General features: G+C 41.9%; 1 protein-coding gene across 1 annotated transcript in view; it reads left to right on the forward strand.

The window, feature by feature from the left end:
* Positions 1–18,445, forward strand: part of LOC121614619 (cadherin-6-like) — a 76,152-nt gene that overhangs the window by 21,818 nt on the left and 35,889 nt on the right. The window contains exon 2 of the mRNA XM_041948598.1: positions 9,692–10,038. Coding sequence (XP_041804532.1) covers positions 9,817–10,038 — 222 coding nt within the window. The 5' untranslated portion in view covers positions 9,692–9,816. The remainder of the gene's footprint in view (positions 1–9,691; positions 10,039–18,445) is intronic.

Raw genomic sequence — 18,445 nt, forward strand, 5'->3', positions numbered from 1 at the left:
ACACATGACCCTGCTGGCTAGTTATAGTTCTACCTTTAAGTGAACAGTTTGTTCAGGTTAACTAATCTGTCCCAGCTTAAACTACAGATAATAAGAATAGAGTTTATTCTACATATGTATGAAAATCCACATCTTCTAAAGAGTTGCACTGCATTGGCATTAATCAAGGCCAGTGATGGCTGGATGAGATATGCTATGTTGTGTACTTTCAGTATTGCGTAGTTAAGTATTCAGAGTGTAACTGCAGTCATAGATACTCAGTAGAGAGCATCACATGTCTATTAATCAGCAGTTGAAAGTGGTCTTGAAGGTTTTTTGGGTCTTTTAATGTCTTTCAGTTATTTATGTTTCGAACTAGCTGACAGAATTTTTCAAGACATTTTCGAAGTGTTGAACTGTGAAGGACTTCCTTTGTACACTCGTTCATGACAGTGTCAACACGACTGAGAAAACAGTTTAGGCCCAGATTGTTTCCATGATCAGGTGTTGAAAAGCTATCCTGGCCAAACTGCAGCTAAATGCAGAGTTTGTCAGGGGGCAGCACAGCGCACGCACTGGAGAGATTTACACAAGCAAGTCATGTTCACCCACAGCAAGACCAGGCTTACATCCAGTCAAAGCTACTGTAACAGAAAAAGCTTTACTCCAATAACTAAACACATGGTGAAGAGATGAGGCAAAATGCAGCCTCCATCTTAAAATAGCAGCTGTTCTATGTACGTCTGAAGGCAGAGCAGGACACTTGAATGACTTTTTGTCCATACAGTAAAACTCATAAAGTTAGAGGTGTGCATCTCTGGGATTCAGTTGAAAAGTTTATTTCATTGATGAGAAATATGCTGAATAAGAAATGCTAGAGGGCATGCTGTGGAGTTCCAGCAAACAGTCCACAATCTGACTTTGAATAAATGTAGTCAGTCTTGTCTTTTGTCCCTCAGTCAGTTGCTCCTTCCTCCTTCTCTCTACCAGTCCAGAGAGTCCAGAGAGGAATCTGGACAAGTCTTGCATGGATCTCCATGACATTTGCAACAGACGTCCATGGTCTCAGGATGAATCCCCTGACTTTTCATCTAGTGCCATGCTAGCATGACTGTAAACCCTTAAGGGGTCAGAAGTGCTTGTCGGATCATTGAACAGTGTCTGAAACCACCTCCCCCAATCCTTTATGATGTCAGAGCTGGGTAAATGGGGGATGGTGGGGCTGCGTTCAACAATCCATCTGCCGATCACACTGCCCCCACTTGGACAGGTGTGCAGAGGCTGATATGTTGGCAGGGTCCCATCTTTTTCTCCTTTTCCTTTTCTCTTTCAAGCTCTTTTTAAATTCTTTTACAAACACTTCACTGTCTTTGTCTCCATTTGATGGATTGGCAAAATTGTATTTTTTTTTTCACTTCAATGTGATGAAGTGCTTTGATTGGTGATACATTTAATTTTCTGAGGCAGACAAAAACAGACACATACTTTCTGGTTATTCTGTCCAACACACATTTCTCCAGCAATAATCATTACTGTATCATGATATATATTGTGTATATACTCTCTGCACAGGAGCAACGCTCCCCTCAGTAGTAGAAGGAATACTTACTTGACATCAGTCAGAGTGCACAAATTTGAAGACTCCAGTCAAAGCAGAACGATGTGTCCAGGCCAGTGCGACTCATTTTAATTGAGAGTTATCTGGGTTTATCATAATCATAACCCAGTTATGATGTTTACATACACCAAGCCAGAAACTGGGTTACTGACTGACTGGGATCTTTGTGCATTCTCTCTCAGACTGAATATCTAACAAGATGACTGACTGACAGACTGACTGGCTCGTAAGTGGATTAGGAAGACATGCGTGTGTTGACCATGGCTGCCCAGCTGACCAGCTGAATGACTGAGTAACTAAATTACGTTGTGTCTCTGGTGTCTGGTCTATATTAAAGAGAATGATTCATGGTCATGTCATGTGGATCACAAAAAAGTTGCTGAAAAAGTTCACTCTTTAAAAACTAGTCAAGTGTCTAAAGTCAAGGTGCAGCTTCTGCACCTCGTTTATGGTTTATTCATAATGAGACTTCACACTCCCAAGGACCGGGGACTGGACTATCTGACGGCTGTGTGTGTGTGTGTGTGTGTGTGTGTGTGTGTGTGTGTGTGTGTGTGTGTGTGTATGTGTTTGAGGGAGAGACAGCAAGAGTGTGTGAGTTAAAACTGGACAGGCGGTGTGGATGCTGTTGGCTGCCTTCAGATGGCTGGTCTATTCTGATGGAAAAGGGTGGCTGGGTTTGTACTTGTCTCTCTCTCACATGCACACACACACGCACACACACACACACACACACACACACACACACACAAGCTGCTCAGTGGCTGACATTCTCCTTTTTTCACCTCTAATTGGTCCTCTGGGAGTTGTCAGAGGTCTCAGTGGCTGTCTGCAAGGTGGCAACACATACATACACACACACACACACACACACATGCGCGGGCACACGCACATACACAGCCATGCATCAGGAGAAGTAGGAGATGGAGGCGACAGAGGAGGAGAGGAGCTGTGATTGTCACCAGAAGGTCATGAGCATTTATCACTGTTTGTAAAGACAAAGGAGGGGAGATTGGAGAGGAAATATCATGTTGGCCTGTACTGCTGCTCTAAACTGGGTGTGACTTGTATGAATCCTGACTGCTTTGATGACAGCCTCACTACTGATTTGGCCATATCAGCTGTGTCCAACACTTTCACTATAGTACCCTTGAAAGCCGTACCTAACCCATACGTACTTGTACCTAAATCGTGGATCTGCTTTGCATTTCCACTGCAGACAGTTCTGCTGAATGTAGGCAGGGCTGTTACCACATGGTAATAGCCACGTCGACCACATTAGTAGTAGTCACAGCATATCTCAGGCAAGAGTGTAAACAAAGGAAGACAAGAAAGCAATGGAGGACATCGAATGTTTTGTGTTCTTTCTTCTCGGCTGTTTATTGCAACAAGGAGACAAGCTTTGTTTGAGTAAAGGCTGCAGGCAGCAAGGAAAAACAGTGCCGGAAAAAACGGTTCAAGAAACGCTTCTTCAGAGCTTTTGAGCATTTGTGCATTGAGTCCTTTGTTACGCAAGAAATGCCGATTCTGTTTACCAGTCAACACACTGCAGTGCTTCTAGCTCCAGCTTAAGGTCCCGGGTCAGTGTGCTGTGTACCTGAACAGAGGGGTCAGGAAAAAGCAGGAGGGGATGGAGTGACTCTGTGGGTACCATCCACAACTTTGACTTTTTTCAACTTTTTGTAGAGGATGGTACTGTTTGGTCGAAAAGGTCACAGGGTTCTAGCAGTATTGTGTGATGTGTGGAGCTCTCCTGCAGCTGTGAACTGGATATGGAGCTGGAGCTAATATCCTGGAGTCTCAATATAACACAATTGAAAAGATGTAGTTGTCCATTTCTGAGCTGTACTTGAACTGGAACTCATTTTAGGATAAGGAAACAGTAGTATTTTGTGTTAGTTCCATTTTTGCGTGCTGTGGAAAGGCTCATTTGTTTCGGACATGTCATTTAAAGGAGGTTGCAGAACGATGATTGACAGATCTCTCTTTTACTCAGATGTCTCCATGGAAGTTTCCTACAGCAGATTAGACAAATGCGTCACTCACTTGGTTGCCTTGGCTGGAAAAATATGGCAGTTGCTCTCAAATCCTAAGATTTCTCCCTAACATGTTCATGCATACGCTGCTGTTATGAAGTGAAGAGCAGCAGCAGGGAGTCTGACTCGTAACACAAAAAATCAGCGTCTGAATACATTTTAAGTACAGCGTGCATGTAACACATGATAGCTTCAACCAGGGGCTTCCAGCCTTTTTTGGATCTAGACCCCAGTTGAGATCAGACATTTTTGAGACCCCTGCTTATTAGAATATAGACATTTATTTGCAGGGAGGATTTTAATGAAGAAAGAGAACACCTATAAACCTGCAGCCACGGTCAGAGAGACGGCCTGAACACTGCGACACAAGCCTTTCCTGTAGTATCATTTCATCATCATCACAGACCTTTAAGCCTATTGTGCTCAAGATCAGCTGCTGATAGGCTGAAACAACTGTGAAGAGTATGGAAGCAAATAAGGTCCATTAATATTTTGGAAGGAAGTGGACAGTTTGCTTTCCTCTGATTTGATGGTCAGTGAGCCGGCCATATTAGGTGTAAAAATAGATTCAAAATGTGTGCTTGTAGCTTGTAACTTCAGTGTATATAAGTGCATACACACATAGAAAATGTGTGTGTCTGTCTCTCAAACTTGCAGAAATTGTGATTACACGTACAAAAACAGCTTCTACAGAAACAAAGCTTGTTTTTTTACACATGTTCAAATGACATCTGCATGCAGAAAACGTTTCCCACCTGCACAAAATATTTACACAGCTACGAAACCTTTATTATACCTTCACAAATTCACACTATCAGATATGTACATGCATTTTTTTCACACGCACAGAACAGGTGATATGCAACTGCAGTCTGTTAAATAATATGTGAACATCATTTCACAAGCTCCAAATAATAATGACCATTATTTGCTTCCATACAAGAGTTCCATAGATATTTGTACAGCAATATGCTTAAAAAGCAGTACTGCAAGATATAATCCGAACCTTTCATGTAGTTTCTCCCATATCCAACTTACTGGCTGCACTAATGTGTACTATTGTTCAGAAAGCTGCTCAGTCAAGGTCAGTTCATTCATTCTACTTAACAGATATGATGTAAAAAGAAGAAGCAGTAAGAGTGTGATGGTTTTCATACCATACTGAAATGATGTGAAATCTCTGGATGCCTGGAATGACAGATTCAGAATTTTAAAACATGTTTCTATGTGGTAATGTAAAATAAATGTGATTTTTAGTAACTTGGCCAAGTTTTGTAAAAGCAGTGGCGAGGTCCAACACAACGGTCGACTCGCAAAATGTTGATTTTCCTTGAAGACCTGGTTCATGAAGGAACTATATCATAGTAAAAGCATTTCACAGAAGTTTGATGTTGTTCAGCTGCTGAAAATTTAATACACCAACACCTCTTACAAAAATAACTGAGGTACTGGAAGGAGACACATGTCATAGGTGGCTGTTGGAAATGAATCATCATCTGCGGTGATTTTCGTGCTGGCTTCTCGAAGGCTTGGACTTGGGCCAGTACAGCAGTGCTGTAACAGTGCTCGGTGACTTCGCACACTCAAGCACACGCTAGAATAACTAGGCGATGGGGGAAATCCCTTTGAACTGGAAAACTTGAAGGCCCCGGCCTCTTTCACTGCACCATAATGGAGCGGTGTGGCTCGTTAAAAACCGAGTGAAGGCGTCCAGCCAGAATCAATCAGTCTCCTGTGTGTTCTCCACCTGATTCAATTAAAGCCTTTTCATAAAGCACCAACTAAATGGGACTAATGCAGTACATCCAGAGAAAGGGAGAGGAAACATTAGCCGGCGCAAGATAGAGACAAGAGAGGGAAAGCGACAGGAAAGAGTGAGTGAGAATGCTTTGTCATTCAGCAGTTCAGGGCTTCAGCAGCATCAATCATTTACTAAAAGAGCTTTAACTAAACATGGCCCTGTTCAATTCAGTCATGTCAAAAATTTATATATTTACAACACAGAACATGAGAATGATTCTGGTGTATGCTTTAGCTGATCTGAACAAGCTGGTGTCATTGTCATAAGGGAACTGCACTGCTTCGACACAGCCGATGGCTGACGGTTGAAAACCACTGTTGCATATCAGGGCTGCACCCCAGTGCTGCAAATGTGCATTATCCTTCAAATTAAGCTCTGCAAGGCCAGTGCACAATGAACATAATTATTTGATTTGCCCCTTCTTCATTTTGATCAGTCGGGTCATGATCGTGTCTGTTCATTGTGCAAAAATCTTTGTGAATCCTAAAAAGATGACATTGATCTGGTGTGAACGAAGTACTTCCATGCCATGTCAACAGAGTCCAATGAGTTACATTTGTATGGAAAGTAGCTCATGTAAAAAAGAACATTATTTTTGCTTGTTGCAGCAAGACCCTGACGGAGCTCTGTGTGGGAAGATAAAAGCACATCTCCTTTCACTGCCGTAATTGCTGCGTAAGCGTTCCTTCTAGATCCTTCAATGTGAATGCGTATGGATTTATTGATCCAGTGCAGTTTTTAAGTGCACAAAGACAGTTTTTAGGAAGTGTTTTTCAGAGGCTACAGCCACTAAGTCAGTGGTCAATCTGATTTTTCAGGCAAAACGTTTATTTAAATGTGAGACATTTTGCCTTGCTGGAACAATGCATGCAGAGAGAGGAAGAGGATGTGCTCACTGTGTGCAGTGAAGGAACTGTTGTTGAATATTTATATATACCTTAACCACCGGTGTAAAACCATTCTGTAATCTGTACAACAACTACAGACTACAGACAACCAGGTCACACCAGTAATAAGAGAACATGTCATTTCCTGTGAACACATTGTAAACCTGTAGTAGTCTCCGGTGAAAGCTCTGTTCTCTGTGCCACCTCAGTGATGAAGGCGAGGCAGAAGTGAAGAACAGGTTTAAAGGAAAGATGAAAGAGAAGGAGAGAAACGTTTAAATTAAGCTTAAACCTTTCTGGCTGGTTAAAGCAATAAGGATTAAATGAGTGAAAATCAAGATTTAAATGTTAGAATGTATGATTAAACATTTAAACTTGGACTGAATCCAGACCAAATGAAATGTATTAGTAAATGTAATGTTGGACAAAAAAAACTCATATTTCAGTCATCAAGCATTAATCAGTCCCTCCAGACGTTCTTAATCTTGCAATCACATAAATTAAAGCGAATTGAATCAATCCCTGCAGTATTTGCAAGGGAATTCGAGCCAATTTGCACTTTTACGAAACGTCACATTCAATTAAAAATCAAGCCGAAGCAAACTTCCTGGTGAGGAGCCCTTTGTTTCTCTACAACGTGTCTTCTCAGGAAGCTAATATTAAGCTTAGGTTTCTGAAGCTTGCTCACAGTGTCACACAGTGTGCATGGGAGCACCACGTTACGTTATGGGCTCAATTCAGTGTATAGACTGAATTCTTTAACAAGTTACAGATGTGCAAGTCCTGCTTAGCTGTCTGCTCAGGCTAGCAGCTAGCAGCAAGAGGTCCTAAGATTCTTAAGTTAGTATCGTAAGTTACTTAAATAAGCGCCCAAATGGTCACATTTTAAACAAACTAATCACAGTTGTTGTGGTCTCCATGTTGAATCCCCATAGTCCTGAGTTACCTTTATGAGGAGGCTGATGTTAAGCTGATTGCTCCCCAGTTAGTGGCCAACTTTGCCTGTTCAGTTTGGTGCTGGACAGGTAGCTCAGAGGGCTTTTTTATCTGAATGCCGAGCGTATGACCAAACAGCCAACCAAAACAATGAGCTAAAACAGGCTAAAATGCTCCGTAGAGCTGAGGCGAACTGCAGAGTCAGTGCTACTTCTCTGCGGGGTCTTCTCAAGCAGTTCACCTTACGCATCATCATTTAATCCATTGTCGGTATGGAAAGATATCAGTAGTGCAGCTTTGAAGAGCAAAGTCTTAAAACTCAGCTTATGAGGAGAGATGGATGTGAAGGACAGCAGAAGCTTGTGCAGGGAGGAGGTGTCTGCCATATTACCGCCATCATCACACATAACACTAGTCAAAGTATTTATTTGTGAATAATTCAGCCCTCTTATAAACACACAGCTTGATAAAAGGCCTTTTCCAGCCTTAGCCTTCAGCAGTCAGATTGTAAAGATTACATGCCGTTTATCTTTCATATTTCTTAACCTTGTCAGTACCTTCTCGCTGGTTTCGGTAATGCTCTGCTGTTGCTGCAGCCTCTCTGTGCTCTTTTCAGTGGATTTCTGCCTTTGTTGTGTTAATGTGAAATGATAGTCTGACTCCATTGCTTTTTGTTAAACATCTTTCTCCATGTGTTACTAATGACTGTGCGGCTGAGCGGTGGGAGCATTGAGTGCATTTATGTGTCCTCCTCTTTATGCCAGGCAAAAATAAATCTTTGTTTACGGAGAGACAGCCGTGGTAAATGGGAATGTTCAACGTTGTCAAGGGAAGAAAGAAGATTCAGCTCGACTGTGTGAATGCGTAAAAAATGTTGGGTCCGTTCATGAGATTTAGAGAAGTAGTCTCTCTGCCTAGCGTTGAGTGTGCATGTGAGGTCTGACGCTTTCCTCCACTGTGCTTTGGCTGTTTGATTTGCTGGAGCTGTTGGAGATCTGGGATCATGAAGCATGTAGCATTTACCCCACAATCGTCTAATGTAATGAGCAGCCACTTTATCAGTGAAATGACTAAATCATCGTACTTTGCTCTTCATTATGCTGTTCAACCACACGTAGTGCGGTGAATGCAGGGTTGTCTAATGGTGCCGCTCATGACATAAATCTTCCTTTTTCCCGTCTTGGTCACGTGTGTACTCCGAAATAAGAAGCAGAACCACATCACAATACTTCTTTTTCATTACCAAGCAGGAAGTAATGAAGCAATCAGGACCCACAGAAATCAAATAGTGGACAAGGCTTGTTTCACCTCACCTGCACAGAGAGCCAGACTTGTATTTCAAACACCTTTCATTCTAATTTTGCCTGTTTTACAAATACTTCTTACCATATTTTAGCATAAGCCTCCCTGTTTTCTGATCTGTTCCCATTTTCATTTTCTGCTGAAGCTGGATGCTATTGCCGCACACTTCCTCCCTGTTGTCTCTGTAGAAAACAGTAAACATCAGCCACACTAATTCCATCAGTACAACAGAAGAAGCGTCATGCTCAAGTTGCTTTAATTTTGCATTGTTTTGATCGCTGTTACTCTCCCGTCAGTTAAAGTGGAAACTTCCTGCACAGGTTTTTCACAGTCGGAAGGCTTCCAGCTACTCTACATACTTACAGGGCATAATTCCCACAATTCTTTGTGGGCTTTTTATGTCAAACATTTGCAGGAAGTGTTTCACTGACGGCAGCTTAACAACTGAAAAGCAGTATTGCAATGCATGAAGCATCTGCAGGAAGTGAGATTCATTGATGGTCGGAAGTCGGAGTGACCGAATCAGTGAGTGGAAATAGTATTTTCACATTGGTCTTATGCCTCAGGAGGAAGATGTTGAATTTGTTAATGCATGCACATGTACAAGTACAGCATCACTGTCACTGCATGCTAAGCATTTTCAGTAGACTGTCAGCGTAAGCTAAGAAATGCAAAATGGGACCTCCATCTCCATCTTGAGGTTGTTTTTTTTTCAAGTCCTGTGAATCTTCATAAATCAACAGAATATGCAATCAGCGACACTTCTCACATCTGCACTTGTTATTAGTGCAATCCTCCATTAAATTCATGATGAATAACAGGGTGCATTTCACTGATCGCACCTAAGAACACTGTGTTGTCAGGCTAGCCTGGTTCATGCTCTTTACAAACAGCATCAGACATGAGTTAATAGTAATTCCAGTGACCACTGTGCTTCAGGTGGAAGTGATGGTTCAGAAGCTTTGTTTCTGCTGTGTTCTTTCTGTTTACCATAACTTGACTTGCACACGTTACCAAATCAAAAGATGAAAATTCTGCACTCCTACGTCAAGCAGTTCAGTAGACATCAGTGTTGTGCCATTTAGCCCGGCCCTGTAGCCTGCTCATCGCTGTCTCTCTGCTTCTCTTACAGCTCCTTTACCCAGCCAGTCAAAATCTGGAGGACTATGACCGATAGACTCGTCTCCCAGTTCAGGGTGGTCCAGCTGGGAAGATAAAGCATTTGTGACCTGTGCATCCTACACCTCCGATAGAAAAATGAGGACTATCTTCCTGGGTGTTGTATGCGTCCTCTGTCTTCCCCTGTCCCTGGATGCTTTGTCTTTGAGCGGACGGATGATTGAGACCGTAGATGGAGAGGGAACTGGAGCAGCGATCAGAGGAGAGAAGCTGCTCAAAAGAGTTAGACGAGGCTGGATGTGGAATCAGTTTTTCCTGCAGGAGGAGTATACAGGCAGTGACTACCAGTACATTGGCAAGGTAAGAGTTTTGGTTCCATTCACAGTGTAAAATGTCCCATATGGTAACACATTCCCTCGATTAGTCCTGAAGACACTCATCAGCCACACACCACCACACTAATCAGTATTTTTATATTAATAGTAAGTCAATAGTGTTTCTCGTAGAGATGAGCCCAGAGAGTCGCCCAACTCTTTAGAGGCTGTTTTCAGAAAGAAAGTCATGATATTGACCAAATGACAGAACACAGAGCACATTAGCTGGTGAAAATACTGTAGCATGTAGGAACTAAAGGCTGATACTGATCTCAAGAGACCAAACCAGAGCTAAACAGTGAGTATTGGACTTGCACTCATTATATGGCCAGAAACACCACTCCAAATGAATGCTACTGGTGCTCTGTGTGTGTGTGTAATGTTGATGAAGTGCTAAAAGAAATGAAACGAGCAATTCAGCTTTAAAGCCACTATATGTGGAATTAGAAGACTTTTAACTTCGGCGCCCCACAGTGTTAGCTGTATAGACCTATAAGTTAGAATTACTTTAAAACTTAAGCTCACAATGGCAGTGCAGGATACACTGAACACAGAGTACTGCAGAACTGTAGAACGTATATTTTGGGCAACTTTGGATGTGCGTCAGACTTCTGAATTGCCGTGGAGCATTGAAAGCACCGTTGCTGCAGCTGTGTTTCCTCAGACTGTCACAATAATGGAATATCTAAAAATGTTACAGTGGTGTATTTTTGCTCCTCCAAACTGTAAAGACTTGTGTTGATAATGATGTGTTTGTGGCCCAGCGACTGTGCTGTGCAGTACACATTCAGGACAGGGAGGCAGAGAGCTGACAGGAAGAAAATGGCAGGAGGGGCACAAAGACAGAATGTGCAATGTGAAGTGAATATATGAGGAAGGTGTAAAGTTTCCTCACCTCACATGCAGATGGATGTATACGTAATGACTGCCATGGGGGATGTGTTAATGTCACACCATCCTGTCGATAGCTCTCTCCTAATCCTCTCATTGTTCTATGCACACACACACACACATATATATGCATACACATATACTTACTATATGCATATACATATATTTACTACTTACTTATACAGATCTTTAAGTGCTATTTGTTTCAATGCTTTTCCTCCTTTTCCATAATACTGACACACTTTGTTTGTGTCTCAGTGTGTTTCATTGCTGTTTGTGCCACTGCTGCTTCTGTACACCCTCTGAAAGCCAGAAACACATTTTCATTTCTATATTTCATTTCAAAGGGGAAACATATATGTCATCATTGTTTACTCATCCGGTGTTGGTGAAACACTGGTGACATTTTAGCCTTGTTCTGCTCGAGAAGCTTAATAACTTGTGACTTGAGGCTTGAACCTTCAGGGACCTTGTAAATCTCTGGTACTTGCTTCTTCCTTGTGTTTGTACTGAATTTTTCAAATGTTTTGCCCTCGTGCCTCTGAACCGCAAACCCACTGTCAGGTTTGAAAGGCATGTGTTGTTTTAAAATAATCACAGAAATTACACCATTTATCCGAAAACAGGGATGATCATTGGACTTTTCAATTTTCAACAGTGCTTGATCACATCACCTTACATCAGTAAAAATAACCACATCTGAGCTTAAAATAGTCATATTTGATGCCTCATTTGAAATGTCACCCAAAATGAACTGTGATCATGTAAACAGCATGAAGTTCTGGACTCCTGAGTGCAACTGGCAAGCCTTGAATGACTCCTGCAGGAGGAGGAGGCAGCGGCCAGGAGAAGAGGACAAGAGCGGTTGCAAGTAGAGGTTGTAAAGAAGTATCGCTTAATATGTATGGCATGAGGAGGCCCCATTTTTCCAATATTTCTAACGCTTCTGGGCATTTGGAAAAATGATGGGTACATAGACTCCATTTTTTGTTGTTGTTTTTGTAAAATAATCATAAGACAAATAAGAAAGACATTTTTGAGTTCTCCCTATTTCTAGCTGTGTGTTATCTGGTCGTTGTTGGTGATAGGTCAGATGCTGGCAGCCTCTGTGTCTGCGCCTCCTCCTGAGCAGTGCCCACATTAAGTTCCAGGAACTAGTCCATAGAGCAAGTAGAGAGGAGCGGAAACAAAAGCAGAAAAGGTGATGGTGACTTCACGTTACTTCATGTTTCGCTAAGGTTCTGAAGTGAAAAAGTGTGATATCACACAGCTCTAACATCTCCTTTGACAGGACCAACTTGGTGGGACAGGAAACTGAGAAAAACCCCAAACTAAACACACAGTCTCATCTCGAGCTCCATGTAGAAGCTGTTCTGGAGCTCTGAACAAATGAGAGGGGAACCACAACATGTAACCCCTTCACACATAGTGGACACAACAGTGGACAGCTATTCAAAAGCTGTTTTCTTGTATATGTACGGGTTTTAATGGTATAGTTGCACATCAGCCACCACCGTGGAGGCTAGTGCGTCATCCCTTACACTGCCACCCACTGGCCAGCCGTTGTAAGTGCAACACAAATGTCTCAAAACCAAGATGGCCGACGGAAGGCCAGGAATGCTGAGCAGCTCAGGAATACCTCGCCAGTCCTTCTATAATAGGAGAACCTTGCAGGTAAATAAAATCTGGTAACATCAAGTAACAACTAAGGAGTAGTACAATTGTTAAAATTTCCATTGGCGTGTTTAACACATATTTCTTTTCAAACACATGCTGTCCACCCGAGTGGACACGAGAAAAACTCTTCGAAAGATTGTTTGCAAAAAATTAAGTTCAACTTTACACAGGAAAAAATCTTGACTGAGGCTGCCATAATTCATGCATGAAAGGGCAAAAAAAATAGCTTTTGTGTATGCTGTTCATAACCCATAACTGAGCTGCAAAGTGGGATGTCTAGACTAGCTGTTTTCATTGCTGGCGTTTGCTTGGCAGATAACAAATGCAGAATGTGAAGTTTCTCATTATGTTTAATTCATTAAGAAATGGCTGTTATGAATGAATGACTGGAATCGATAAACAAACACAAGTTAATGCAATGAACACACTGTATCTCCTACAAATTCTATGAAGAATTGAATATATTAAACACATACAAAATGTATTTTTTGCTGTTTAAGACCCTCAGGGCCAAGAAAGGTTTCATCCAGTCATGCATAAGTAAGGCCCTCAATGTAGCCGTACATGAAACATGCTGTTTGCTGATGTTTCATTGCCCTCAGAATCAGATGTATCATGTTCACTTACCTTGTGCAGACATAGTAAGGTGATGAAGGGATGTTGCATCTAACTGGCTGCTCTGTTTAATATCAAGAGGAGTTTCTTACTTGTCGGCTTATTAGTGAAGTTAGCACACAGTGCAGCGTGATGATAGTTGGAGCTGTGCTGTTTGATCAGTAGCCAGATGCCGGGAGGTATTGTGCTGCTCTGTATGAAGCCTGCTGTCTGACAGCACAAAACAAAGTCAGCTTTGAAACAAACAAGAGTTTGCCATGATTGAGGTAAACACAGAGAGAAGCAAGACAGAGTCAGCAGACTTTTCCTCCCTGCTGGGGTGTTGCCTTCACTGCAGGGGGTCTGCTGGGTGCCTCAGATATGCTTTAGTGACAACAATATGGTTTAGAGACAGTTTAGCTGGGATGGGGATGTGTTTAGCAGGGGCAACAATATGGGTAGGTTGACATTAATGGCATGTTTTTACTCCTGATCCCATGGAGTGAAGACAGAATATTTATGCAGTCCTCATCCAATGTATTAATATTCAATTACACAGCAAGCATTACCTTCAGATGCACTCTGCTTGACATCACCCTTTTCCATGTAAGAGCAGTAAACAACAAATAACAAACAACTCCAGGCCTAAACTGACTTATGCCAATCCAACTCCCTGTCTGGGAGCCAAACCCCGGGAGGATTCAGAAAAGACAGAAAAACAAAACACAAAGGGCTTTGTTTTTGTGTGGTGCGTTCATGTGCAGTCAGCCACAGTCATCCAAAACCAAGACAAGATAATTCTGCTCTGTTGCAACTAAGGTCTTACTTTCATAGTTTTTAGTACATAGTTTACTGTATAGTGTCCTCATCCAGTTAATCACTGGGATCTGGTAACACAGCAACTAGAAGGAAGCCAGCCAGAGGATCAGTTGGGTTGGGAACAAAGCCCCAGGTTAGCCACTCTAACATCCATCACAGTTTACAGACTGACTTCCTGCTTCAGCTTCCACCTACTCTACTTACAGTAGCTGTGCAAGAGAGCAGAGGTTTCCATTTTATGATTCAATCACAGTATTTATATATTATTTATTATGTCATCTCAAAAGTCACGTGTACATGCTGAACCCCTTAAGACAGTCTGTGGTGGATGTCTGTGTATGGATATTTTTGCTGTGTCCTCTCCATGTGGTTGTGTTTATGGTTGTTGTTGTGTACGCTGGTGATTATAGAAAGGACAAGACTATAATTTACCTTAACGTAAAAATACAGTACATGGGTTATTGGTTAGGCCAAATTGTTCTTTGAATCACTTACAAATGATAAGACAGAAAATGTCCAAGTGAGCGTAACGCCCTGGATATCTGAGTCTTATAGATGCAGCAAGACCCACTGCTGCAGGGTTTATCAATAAAAGTTAGAAGTAGCACTGAGCAGAAAAAGTCTTTCTGTGGCACCTAATACATGTGGTACCACTGTCAGTGTGAAGGTGACTGTGAAAAACTGGAGGAGACAGCAGTATGGTGGAGATATGGTAGTAGAGACAGTGATCTGGGACACATAAGGACTGGAGAAAACATACTCCGCTCTGGAAATGCGCTGTGGTGAAATGTCCGCAGGCTTCGTCAGCTCGTGTTAGGTGAAAGCATAGAGGTGTTGCAGCCCTGCAGACTGACAGATCAAATCAGACTGAACACTGCTGGAGAGAAAAGGCAGCAAGGATCAAAAGGAGAGACAGAGAGGGAAAGAAGGGCAGAGAGTGAGGGGGGAGGTAAGGAAATGTAGGCTTTCTAATGTGAGCGATATGCACAGAGAAGGTGCTGTTAAAAGAAGACTCGAGACGAGGAGGACAGGCAGAACAAAAGCACAACAGGGACGAAACAAGAGAACAAGAATTCAGCAGCAAGAAGAGAAGACGTGAGGGTCTGCAGGAAGAGAAGGTAGACTGACGAGTGGAGAGCGAAAAGGTGAAACACTGCAGGTCAACTCAAGGAAGAAAAGTGGAGACAGCTTCCAGCCCCAGCTACACAAACAGCTACATCCAGCCCACTGCCCTCACTGCTGGACACTTGCTTGAAGCAGAATATTTGATACAGAGCTGATGCAGTAAATACTGATGCTATTTGATGTTTCCGCTGTTAAATAATAAATGAAATTGTGTGATGTGCTGATGACTGAACAGTTGAATGGTTTTATGAAAAGATGTCAGTGAAATATCAGATCAGCAACCTTCAATAAAGGACAACAAATACATCAGCAGAATATATCATATATATTATCATGTTGATGGATGTTTCCTTTTTTAATAAAATGATCATATTGGAATCAAACGCAGGTTTGATTGATCCACAGAATTAATGTAAATATCTGACAAATCCAGGTGCTACATCACATTGATCCCAAAATTACTAAAAAATCCCATCCCACATGAATCAGTTTGGCTAATGTCTCCCACAGTGGTCTTATAGACCCAAAGATATTGCAGTAAAGGGATACATGTCTCTATATAAACAGCATTATTTATATAACCTCAGTGGATATGCCTGAGTGTTGCTCAGACATAAGATGCAGACAAAATGGATAGATGGGCTACAAATCCCCTCTGTGGTAACTGTTGTGCTTGAGTTTGAGTCAAGGTTTTGTAGCTGTCAGTTGATGATGATGATTAGAATATCTGGCCTGTTGGGTCTGATGTGTCGTTCTCGCAGTAGTAGAGATGGATGGATCTGTTGACATGTGAGATTTGCAGCTGTTATTCCTGCATGGCACTGTGGACTTCTAGTATGGGCTGTCCCAAAAGTTATGAATTAAAGTTCACTGTTGAGCATGGAAATGCTAGTTGGACAAGAGGATCCACTTGTATTATGTGTAATGCAGTTGGAAGCTCTGTAAAAAGCCAGAAACAGGACCTTGAGTTGGAATTTTTGTCAAATTATTTCCAAGGTCAGAATGAGCTTTGACGATTATCATGGTCTTTGTAGTTTCTCTTGCTCTGCTCTATTTTATTGTTATTGCTTTATGTCCAAAGTTTGTGTAATATGAAAGAGTCAGATCACAAAAATATTTGCTGCTTGGCTCTGACAGTTTTGGTTTAATGTGCTGAGGTTTTCAGGTGCCCACAGAACAGTGGAGGTGAATGGAATTTCAGATGCAGTGACTTTTGAGTATCCCAGTTATATGTTGCCCATGTAAATATACCCTGTTTTCCTGTGATGATTGATCGATGAATGAATTGTCACACACTTTTCATGAACTCACCCTACATTTGTGCTGCATTACTACTACATCTGTTCAGCGATCTGTTCAACCATTCCTTTGGCTCATGGGCGCAGGAAAAAATAACTTCTGAATCCTTTAGAATAGTCCCTCTCAAAATGTTTTCACAGCACTTCAAAGATGATCTATATGTTTGACTTAGTGACACAGACACACCACACAATACTTCCTCTCCAGACACCAGAACCAGGCAGATGAAGTGTGACCCATCCCTCCACACGGCTGATTTGCAATGTTGTCTTTTATGTGTGTGTGTGTGTGTATGTTTGTGTGTGGTTGAGCGGGGGGTTATCAGCAATGAGCCAGGAAGTGGTGCAGTGTGGAAGACTCTAATTATTCCCCCAGTCTCATCAGAGTTGTGCAAACTTTTGTTTGGAGTGGTTTAGTTGTTCCCAGAACCATCCATCATCCACCGCCAAAGTCCGTCCAGCCTAACCAGAGACTAAAGTTTTATTAAAATCATTATTCTCCACTTGAGGAATCATTTTAATTCACTTTATTGCAGTATTCCAGTATTTGTTTCATGCATACAATTATAACACTCCATTCACACAGGATTTTAAAGCTTCAGAAGAAGGCTTTTCACCACTGGTGCTGAAATCTGTTGTAATTTCTGTCATTCGTCAGCCATCCCTCTTCATTAAAAGGGGAACTACACGTCAGGGTTATCTCAGGGCCTGGAGACTACAGATTGTGGGTGGTGGTTTGAAAGAGGTGGCCATTTCCCAGAGAAGGAGGGTCAAACAAAAAGACACAACTATATTGCATTATGGGAAATGTTTTTGGTGTTTGACTCATACAAGAGACTAAATGTCATGATATCCCCGGCTGTCCAGTCCGGAAAGGTGAGGAAGGGCAAAACCTTCAGCATGTTTGATCAGATCATGTATTACGCCTGTGGAACCAACATCCTCCTGAGCAGAGCTGAATTTAGCTAAATTTTAAAGGGTTTCTGCATTGTAGTAACATCAATAGCTTCAGCAGACCTTGGACGTAGCTTTTTGGTTCAGAGGAACAGGAATTGTGTGGGAACAGAGATATTAAGTTGAAAGGAAAATCCTCTCATTGACAACCCAGCAAAACTCCAACAGGCCAAGTCTGCAGATTAGGATTTTTTTTTTTTGAAGAGGAAGAAGAAGAGGCTGTGAGTCAGCACTCCAGTTTCTCATCAGGACTCATTGGTATGGACAGGAAAGGGAGTTTTGAAGGCCAGAAAGTTCAGAGGCTGACCCAGTCATTGAATTATTGGTTTTGATAACAGCCCCACATGACAAACTACAGATGCCTTAACATGTGAAGTCACTCAGTGAATAAAGCAGGATTCTTTGCTGCCTCAGTGAATGATGATCCTTTCATCCTTAATAACTGACTTTTTATATGTGATTGAAGTGATTCCACACACAACCTACAAAAATTACTTAACGATCTACAGCTACAGTACTGACCAAGTCCCTGTAGAGCTGTAGAGGTTCACCTGCTAGCTGCAGAATGATGGCTCGTGCTGAGGCTTCAGTCGAACAGACAAGCCTTTACAGTGATTATTAGTCCTATTCTGATTGTAAGTGCTACAGGCACACCCCAACGTGAGACCTAAGATCGACTGTCATCAAACTCACATAAAATCATTTTAATCTCAGTGTTGCCTGCCCAAATCCCAGAAGCAGGTAGGAAGTTTGCCATATTAAAATGATAAAATCTTTTCAGCAGCTTAAAAACTGTTGTTCATCATTTGTCTACTGTAAATCTGCATGCTAGTTAGTAAAGTAGAAATTCAGGGGCAAACATGAAGATCAGGGCTTGCCCAACACTATTACACTCATTTTAGGGCTCTCTGTTGACACGTCACATGTTAAAATACACCACAATTGTTTGTATTTATTGAATTGTGGTGCATGATTTCCAGAAGATGAATCCTGCTGATTTTTGTAATCTCTTAACTATACCCATCAGTGAAATCA

The sequence above is a fragment of the Chelmon rostratus genome, chromosome 12 (assembly GCF_017976325.1).
Source record: "Chelmon rostratus isolate fCheRos1 chromosome 12, fCheRos1.pri, whole genome shotgun sequence".
Classification (NCBI taxonomy): domain Eukaryota; kingdom Metazoa; phylum Chordata; class Actinopteri; order Chaetodontiformes; family Chaetodontidae; genus Chelmon; species Chelmon rostratus.